At 53.4% G+C, this 9,478-nt stretch overlaps 1 protein-coding gene across 5 annotated transcripts in view; it reads right to left on the bottom strand.

The window, feature by feature from the left end:
• Window positions 1-229: 229 nt before the first annotated feature.
• Rptor (regulatory associated protein of MTOR complex 1) overlaps window positions 230-9,478 on the bottom strand; it is a 348,484-nt gene continuing 339,235 nt past the window's right edge. For 4 of the 5 annotated variants that reach the window (XM_076543891.1, XM_042283303.2, XM_076543892.1 and 1 more), the window contains 7 exons: window positions 8,922-9,026; window positions 7,627-7,733; window positions 5,540-5,667; window positions 4,832-4,918; window positions 3,712-3,828; window positions 3,236-3,365; window positions 230-2,547 (listed from right to left, as the gene is read on the bottom strand). In XM_076543891.1, coding sequence (XP_076400006.1) covers window positions 2,479-2,547; window positions 3,236-3,365; window positions 3,712-3,828; window positions 4,832-4,918; window positions 5,540-5,667; window positions 7,627-7,733; window positions 8,922-9,026 — 743 coding nt within the window. In that variant the 3' untranslated portion in view covers window positions 230-2,478. The remainder of the gene's footprint in view (window positions 2,548-3,235; window positions 3,366-3,711; window positions 3,829-4,831; window positions 4,919-5,539; window positions 5,668-7,626; window positions 7,734-8,921; window positions 9,027-9,478) is intronic. The other variant, XM_006987711.4, reaches the window with a different exon arrangement.

Below are 9,478 nucleotides of genomic sequence, written 5' to 3'. Positions count from 1 at the left end.
CCCAGCATTCGGGAGGCAGAGCCAGGAGGACCTCTGTGAGTTCGAGGCCAACCTGGTCTACAGAGTGAGTTTCAGGAAAGGTGCAAAGCTACACAAAGAAACCCTGTCTCAAAAACAAAAAACAAAACAAAAAAACCCAAAACAAAACAAAAACCAAAAACCAAAAACCAAAACAAAACAAAGAAAGCAGAAGAAAAAAAAGAAAATGGGGACGAACACACGAAGCTGGTCTGTGTCAATGCAGGGCAACCTTATTAACGACAAGCTTGAGTTAGCAGAGGAATCCCAGTCCCGATGCCTCAACGTATCCATGGCAACCACCACCTCTTCCTTTCCACCCAGGCCCAGGAGGGCTAGATACAGTGGCCCTGTCCTGGGGCATTCACTTATAGTTGTTTTGGGTCAAGACTGTCCCACCCCAGGGGAGTGGGGAATGCAGAAACCCTTTGGGGCCCAGCTCACCCCACCCCTGCACATTCTCAGCTAGCAGGAGGCGCAGTCTCTTCTCACGGCTTTATTCTTTATTAACACTTGCTGCTTGTCACTGCTCTGAGCTTCATTGCAGTTCCACGTCTTGTCAGTCCTTTTCAACTCTCATTTTGGTAAAATAAATAGAGACAATGAACTCTAGGCCAGCGCTCTCTCGAGCCTTAGTTAGCTTCATGATTGAATTTTCGCATCAGACTTGTGAAGGCCCAGCCCGTGGGCAGGATCAAGAACTGTAGCTCCACCAGGGAAGGGGGGTCACTCAACCCTTCAGGTGGCCCCGTGCACCAAAACAGAACCACCCCAGCTGACCGGGACTGAGCTGGACCAACTTGAAGTCCAGCTGCTGGAAGGTTCCAGCGTGTCCCCCACTGGGGCGCTCTGCATAACTGGCCAAGTGGGCCCCTGGGGGTGTCAGGTGGTCCTAAGGCCTTCCTGACTCCAAGCTGCTGTCTGGCCCAGCCGAGTGGATGAGCCTTCCTCCTGATACAAGGGTCTCCTGTCCTGCTCGTCCAGCCCCATCTGGCCCTGTGGTCAGCCCAGGACTGCCTGCAGGGATCCTTTCACAAGGAAGATGCTCTTGACTAAAACAGATCCATTGAGCACAGCACAGGGACCCAGCCTCTGCCCTCACTGTTCCAACCTGTGTGGACTCCTGGTGGCAGACCTGATTAAGCCATTTTTGTCCTCCTCTGAAAGATCCTGATTCCCAGGGAAAACGGAAAATGCTTTTCAAAACATCATTACTGTGTTGTGCCGTTTGTGTGCAATTCCTCAGCAATGCTGTGCTCCATCCAGGGCTGAAATGTCCACGGCCCCTCACTTTCATGTGCACACAGACACATGCCAGCACACCAGGACACTGCTGAGAAACTCTTCCACATCACAGATTGCATCATGCAACCTTAGTCACACCATCCATGGGGCTGTTGCTGCCCACATGCCTCTAGGGTCCAATGCAGTCTCTGAACCTGTGTGTGTGTGATGAGTGTGAGGCCAGCATGTGAGTGCACCTGTGGCAGTCCACAGTGCTCACACATGTGCAGGGGGGGGGGAGACTGTGGACCCGCACGTGTGCACACCCTAAGTGTGCACAGACAGGAAGACCAGGGCACCCATATGTGCTTGGGCATGAGTGGGGAGCCTGCGTGCCTGCATGCTGTGTGCCTGTGTGTGGCACACACCGGGAGCTAGGGCCGGGGCCACTGCTACTGCCCTATGGGAGAGAAGCACTTCAGAATGAGCCTGGCAGGCTGAGGCAACCGCTAGTTCTACAGATCAGCCTCATCTGTCCACAGCCACAGAGCCCTTTCCTGTAAACCTGTTCATGTCAGGGGCCAGACTAGACCTCAGAGGTCTAGCTGTGCAGGCGGGGGCCCTTTCCTCACACCATCATAAGATACCCAGTGATGAGGTGGGTGCTGGGCTGCCTCTGTGCCCTACGAGGGCCAGGCTCAGACTTCCATACTTGGGTAGCAGGAGAGGCCCCCCTCGCCTCCTCAGTTGCTTTCTTCCATTTTTCAGCATTGCCCAGCCTCCTCTGAGGGGTTCCTGTCCACAGGAGAGGACAGTGGGGCTGGGCCACGGCTCTCAGGAGCCCCAAACACAGTGTCTCTACAGGGCTCCATCTGTCCTGTGACTAATGCTTTGATCACATGGAAAAACTAAATGTATCCCTTTGTAAAATCTCAGAAGAAAACAGGACAGAAAAGGACCATGATGTGCTGAGAGGCATCATGAGGTCCTTGGTGCCTGGGTGCTGGTTCTTGATGGGAAGCAGCGTCAAACCCTCCCCTGCTCTGGACTTGTACATTACAGTGAAGACAGACAGAGAGAAGTGCAAGCCCCCTCCTCAGTTGGCCATGGCCAAGTCGGGAGCCAAGGTTTGCAAGGTGGGTAGGTAGGTGGGCACTGCAACCCAGGCAGTGCAGTTGGTTCACTATGTACAGCAGAGGGTGGCTGCAGCCTGGCAGGAGTGAGTCCTGGGTGCCGCTATCTGACGCGCTTTTCCACCGAATACACAGAGATGTAGTAGTCATTGCTTCCTACTGCCAGATGAGGCTGTGAGGGAGAGAGAGAGCAGACAGGCACATGAGCAGGGCCTCTGCTCCAGCAGGAGCTGCAGCACTGGGGCTAGAGGAAGAGGGCAGACCGCTTGGTCTCCGCTCAGCTCTAGCCGGGAGGCACTAACTACCCTAACACCTCGGAACTCCACACTGGCACAGGAATGAAGGCCATTAACTGCCGGATTCTAGCAGGGACGATGTATCATCCAAATTCCATTACAGGCAATTTGCATACTACCCACAATTCCCTGCAGCTTCCTTTCAGGATTGCCCCACTGGGACAGTTCTGGGAAGCTGCTGCTATGCACTTCAGGCACACACAGGCTCCCATGAAACCCACTCTGCAAAATCCTAACCAACATAACAGTCCACACGAGTGACTACAGTTATGGAAAGGTGTCCAGTGACACTCATCTATTGCCCCTTCACCAAGAGGGAAGGGGATGCCCCCAAACCAGAGGACACTAGCTGTTTCTCCCTCTGTGCTGTCTATTCTTACCTGGGCATTAAGAATTGAGTTTGGTTTCTAGGGGGCAGGGTGGTAGTTTGGAGACCCCAGGCCTGTTTCACTTCTTTATGTTCTTGGAGCCCGGAGGTGGGGTCCAGGCTTCCTAGGTCACTCAATGACTCCACTTTACCCCTCACCCTCCTCCCAGAGACCCCGCAGTGAAGAAGGCACAGACCCAGTGTGGGTGGAAAGCCAAGCAGCTGATGGCCCCGACGCGCTGGCCCATGAACCCATCGTAGTATTTGATGTTGTTGATCAGCTCCCCGTTTCCGTTGTAGATGGCCGTGAACTGGTTCATGGAGCCACTGTGGCGGGGAGGAAGGGACGGTCAGAATATGAGCTTGTCTCCCTGTGGTGTGGGAGGAAGACAGGCCGAGGGCCTGGCTGGGGACGGGTGGCTACAGCATGTGGGCCACAGCTAGGAGGTCTACCTGTATGTCACCCTGAGTAAGAAGAGGCTACTCATCTGTTACCCTCAGTAAGAACCAGGCCTGTCCCCAGAGATGCCTTGAGGGCAGGTGTTTGTTCTCCTGGTTGGGGAAGGCAGGGAGAGATCTTCTGTTTTTATTTCATGGTAGTACAGTTATACCTCTAAGCTAACTTCCTCCAAAGGGACCAGAAGCAGGGGCTGCATGGAGGCAGGGTACCTACCAGGCAATCAGGTTTGCTTGGGGATGGATGTCGAGGGCTGTCAGCCCCTTCACAATCTGCATTACATTCACGGACTCAGGCATCCGAGGATCAAAGAAGCGCACATCTCCATTGACACTGCGAAAGAGGGCCATAGTGATGCTTGCTGAACCTTAGAGACGCTACCTGGAGCCCTGTGGGAGGGACCTGGCTCTGGAGGATGGTGGCACTGGCCCTGTGAAGTTTCATGCCCATTTGCATATGCTGGTAAGGCCAAAGCCATGTAGACTCCCAGAGCCCCCATCAAGGGGCTCCCAGGTGATGCCCACAGCCCCCCATCCTGCCACACCACTGGCTTCAGCAGTCTGAGTTCCTATCAAGCTGCACCCCTCTTAAGCTGGAAAAGGCCAGGATTGATACCAAAGGCAGCCGCTGTGCTTGCTCAAAGCAGGACATGGCAGGGTTAGAGAAGAGGCTATGAGCAAGGGCAGGGGCAGAGTGCCACAGAGACTGGAATTCATGAAGTGGAGCCCATGAGGGCAGAAGATGGCAGAGGGAGCCTGGTGGATACCCAGCTCCACAGGGAGGCCAGGTTGCCTTGCCTACGCTCATAGCCTTCTGCTTCCATGTCCATTCCAAGAGTTAGGCCCTGCTTCACGCCACAGACAAGGGGAGAACATCACTCGGAAGGAACGGTGGCTTTGCAACAGTAAATTACGCTTTGCTGTCTCTTTAACAGGCAAATAAAGATTCGCTGCTCTCAGCACAGTATTTACTGAGCAGCAGGTCTGAATTTATGTGCCGAGGCTGGCTGGCGACAAGGCAGTCTGCTGGGGCAGCCAGCCTGCTTGGGGATATGTTGCCAGGTGCATCTTGCTTTGCTGCCCCTGCACCTGCAGGAGGGAAATATCGGCCTGCCCATCTCATTCAGGCCAGCTCAGATTTTCTGGTGCGTGTACACACACAGGCACACACACACCCTCTTGCTCTGCACTCTGACCTTTCTGGCCAGTTACAGAGCAGAGTCAATTACTGCCCTGAAATGCCACAGTCCCTAGCTGTTTAAATATCAAGGACATATTTAAATGGAGGGAAAAGAATGTTTTCACTGCAAATGTCTTATGCATATTTTGCTCCTTACCTCACACTCACGATGTGGCCCTCAGGGTGCTTCTGCAGGTAGGCCTTTACCACCCACGCAGTGTGCTCTCGGTAAGTCATGACCCGGCTGAAGGAGGAAGGTATGGTCAGGACTGGCCCAGCCCAGGTACTTGTCCCCCATTGCTCAGGGAATTGCAGGGAGGGCTAGGAGGAACAGGTGTGAACTGGACCTGGCAGGCCTGCCCCTGGGCAGAGCCTCAGGAGGATACTCAGGTTGGGGCCACTAGGTAGGCTGTACTAGGTCACTCCCCAGTCTGGCCTTAAAGTCTGGGTGCCATTTTGGGCTGAGGAAGGCCTAGTAGCCCTGCCTTAGATGGCAGCTTAGTGAGAAGACCTCTCTGCTCCTGTCTCTGTGGGGTCAGTTGAAGAGGTCTTCTCTGAGAGGCAGGACGCAGGGCTACGAGACAACTGGACGCCAGGCAAGGATGGAGGATGAAGACACACAAGCCAGGCAGTGAAGGGTAAGGGCTGACCCCACTGACCCCAGGCTCTGCAGCCCCAGGAGCTGTCCTCTTGCCTGATGTCAGAGCTCCGCTGTAAACTGCTGAAGACACTTCATGCTCACAGAAAAATCTGGACCCTTTCCTGGCAGCGGGGGGGGGGGGGGGGGGGGGGGGGGGGGGGTGGTGGCTCTGCCATCTGGAAGGGGCTTGAATAGCACTGAGGAGAGGGGAGGTGTGGCAGTTACCATTCACTGAGTGCCATCCTCCTGTCATAGACTCGGATGGAGCCATCGCCCAGGCCAGCCACAATGAGTGAGCGGTGGGAGTCACAGGACAGACTTGTCACACAGCTGTCAGCACCTGTGGGAATATCCTAAGCCCAAAAAAAGAGCAGTGAGGAGGGGCTTCCAGCTGGCTGCAGCGTCCTTTGTGGACATATCCATTTCCCTCGGGCTGCGAAACAGGTCTCTACCTACAGGGCGATCACAGGCCAGAGGAACTAGGTCAAGGGTAGTGCAGGGCTACAGGGCATCAGGCACGCCCTGATCTACTGGAGTGTCTGCCTTGCGCCTGTACCTACAGGCCAGGATGAGCAGGGACTGGGAGCCCATGCCTGGGCACAGCCTGGAAGGCAACTGTGGGGATGCCTGGTTTTCAGGGCCAATTAAACTTCCCAGCAACATCTCCTTTTCCTGAAAAGAAAGACGAAGCACATTTCGGCAGGGAGGGAGCCTCGTTAGGTCTCTCTTCAAACCCCTAATTAGTCAGGGAAGAGCTGAGGAACTGCTTCTCTGCTCCCCTTGGTGCCATAAATACTGCAGAAGGGCAGGGGGGTGATGAATGGGAGCAAGAAGGAACGGGGCTGGAAACGGGCCTCAGAGGGAAAGTGCTTTCTAATCAGATGGGGCGAGCCTCAGAGGAACTCATGGGAATGGGGCGGGTTCTGAAGGGGGGGTTGTTAAAGAGCCACGCCCCCCTTTTGCAGCTGATGTGATGGCACCCAAGGAGGCACTGCACCTGCAGGGACCCCAAGGGTCCCACACAACCCTCCCCCCGCAGAAATAGGAGCAGTCAGGCACTATCTCTCCATATGGACAGGGACCCTGAAAGACAGTATTGTACTTCAACTGTTTGGTGGCATTGTGGGGCTTGAGGACGCCATGGAGGCATTCTAGCAGATGTTGATGGACAGGTCTCAAGTTATGTCAGCTCTTGTCATTCCTGCCTGTCTCTGCCCCTTTGCTCTGCAGAGATATCCACAGCTGTCCATGGCCCCACTTTGGCAGGGCAGGTTGGAGAATACTGAGGACAGGCTCTGCTCTGTGGCTCTCTGGGCACTGGGCAGACAGATATCCCTCAGCTACCTATGTGATGTCCTTACAGTATCTGTGATTGCCGGTGGTGGTGGTACACGTCTTTAATCCCAGCACTCGGGAGGCAGAGCCAGGTGGATCTCTGTGAGTTCGAGGCCAGCCTGGTCTACAGAATGAGATCCAGGACAGGCACCAAAACTACAGAGAAACACTGCCTCAAAAAACCAAAAAAAAAAAAAAAAAAAAAAAAAAAAAAAAAAAAATTTAATTCTCGGGGTTGGGGATTTAGCTCAGTGGTAGAGCGCTTGCCTAACAAGCACAAAGCCCTGGGTTTGGTCCTCAGCTCTGAAAAAAACAAACAAAAAAACCAGTATCTGTGATTTTGCCTTGGACCCAAAGGAGGTAGGTGCAATTGGACTCCAGCAAGGAAGCCCAGGTATCTGAGGCAAAACCAATGCACTCTATTAAAATGGAAAATTCGGAACCAGACTGGTCTACACAGTAGTATTATGTCTCAAAAACAAATAAACAATCTTGCAAAAGAAAGATGATTTAAGTAAGGGGCTGAGTTCTCTCTCGGTGGCAGCTGGGGAGGTGCTCAGCATACACGAAGCCCTCCTTCTGCATCCAGCACCACAGGGGGAGAAAAGACGCAGATGGTCAAGCAATTAACTGTTCTCATTTAAGATAGTTCACCCTACTGATTTCTGATATTCCCTAATTTGCACGGAGAAAACATATTTGGAAATAATTTGGATTAGCACAGGCTTAATTATGCTGTAATGCAGGGTCAAAGTGCCACAATCATTGTGCATCCAGAGGTAATTAGCTTCTCGCCTGGCAGCAAGATGCCATCTCCCCGTCTGTCTCCCTGCAGACAGACAGCTGGGCAGCAGCCCCCGACTGTGCTTGCCTGGAAGCCACAGGTCTTGGTTCTCTTTGATAGGAATGAGATCTATTTTGTGGAGTGGGAGCGTGGGCAGTCTGGTTCTACGAAGCTTGGGGCCTGGCATGGTTACCTGCACTTTTGTCTCACGGTCAGTGTCCCAGATTCGGACAATGCGCACGTCCCCTGAGCTCATGAGGAGGCCAGTTTCTTGTTCCCAGTCTACCACCATCCCAGCTCCTGGGGAAACAGAGTGGGTCACTATGTCAAACAGTGGCTCAGACAAGATGGGGGCATCCTGGGCGTCCCCCTCACTCATGTAAGGCCAAGCTGGTGTAATAATGTTCAGATGAGCATTGCGCTCTCCCAGAACCTTACACGCTCCACCCACCCATGGCACTGAATCACAGGACTTAGAATCTCTGTCCACCAAATACATCTACAATTCTGAGGCACAAAGAGTACAAATTCAGTGGCCTCCAGACCAATCAGAACACCAAGGTCCTAGTTCTCTTAGGAAAAGCAGGGGTTCTGTACAGGCCATGGGAAACCCGTACCCTTGGCATTGAAAAGAGCTCTCAGCTAGGTACAGTAACATGTGCCCATCATCCCAAATACTGAGAGACTGAGGCAGGAGGATGGCCAGTGGGCAACTTAACTTAGCTGTCAGGAATTCTCCAAAGGTCACTGTCTACATGGGCATGGACTGCCATCAGAGTAAAGTGTTTATAAAGCAAGCTTCTGTACCCAAGGTACCCAAGGCAACAAAGCATTAGTGCTTAAGTCTTCTGGTACCCATGGGAGGTTAACTCAGCAGAAGCCATGGGGGCAGGAGCTAGTTCATCCCCGGTCCTCAACGCTGCAGGAGGCACATACCCCCAGACAGAGCACCTCCTGAAGCATGACTGAGGGCCAGCTACAAGGTGCCGTCCCTGAGCCTGTCTTGGGAAAGCTGACACCACATGTGGACCCTCTGAGCTTCACTCCTTGCTCATCTCAGTTGGCTTAGACTTCTACAAGGAAACCACAGGCCACTCAGGTTTCCTATCCCATAATTCTGGAGGCCACAGGTCCCACCAGTCCAGGCAGCTGTGAGTGTGGCTGGACTTCTCCCCCAGATGGAGATCACCACTCAGTGGTCCTGGGAAAGCACACAGCTGGCACAAGGAGGACACCATGCAGCCTTCACGCTCAGCCAGCAGCAACTCTTTTCTGAGCCACATCTGGCCACCCGCAGGGCTGCCTACAACTTGGCCAACCGAGAACATGGCAGAACATTGGCGTCCTTGAGAGTTACCTACTCTTGTGATTTCTAGGGGAGACCACTGATGATTTTGGAAACTCAGAAGTGAATGGGTGTCCTGAAGGCATCACAACTATGTCTTTCACAGTTCTAGATGGCCTTCTCCTGAGGAGCCAAAGACCCACCTCGTGTTGTTGGCAGCATGTCTGAGAGCCCCTGCCATGCAGTAACCATCTCTGGATTCTTTTCCAAATCAGCAAAATTTTTCCAGACCCTGATGGCACCGTCATCTAGGGAAGAAGAAAAGCAGTGTGACCCTGTGCCCTGCAGGTGTGCCCCACCTCTGTCTCTAAGACAGAGACATAGTGTTCTGGATGCCTAGTCCTGCTATTCTGATGTGAGCAATCAGTAAAAGGTAGCTGTAAAGGGAGATGGGGCCATGGTAGATCCTAGCACTGGAAACCGCAAGCCACATATCAGTGGCTTGGCTGCATGGCCACTTCTCCTCTCCAGAGCCAGCAGCATTGATCACTCTCTCGGAGACAGAGAAGCTGGATAAAAGCTGAATCACTTTCCTCGCTCTTCCCTCTAGTCCAGTCTCTCAGTCGGGGGAAACTTAGTTTGTCCAGAGGACAAAGCTTTGGGGCGCTTAACTTGCCCATACTGCCCCGGTGTTCTGTGCACTGGTCAGCCTGACCTAAGGTCAGAGAGGATGGCTGCCGGGCTCTCCAGACAGAAACGA

This window comes from Peromyscus maniculatus, chromosome 8 (assembly GCF_049852395.1).
Source record: "Peromyscus maniculatus bairdii isolate BWxNUB_F1_BW_parent chromosome 8, HU_Pman_BW_mat_3.1, whole genome shotgun sequence".
Classification (NCBI taxonomy): Eukaryota; Metazoa; Chordata; class Mammalia; order Rodentia; family Cricetidae; genus Peromyscus; species Peromyscus maniculatus.
This window is presented reverse-complemented; position numbering and strand designations above follow the sequence as displayed.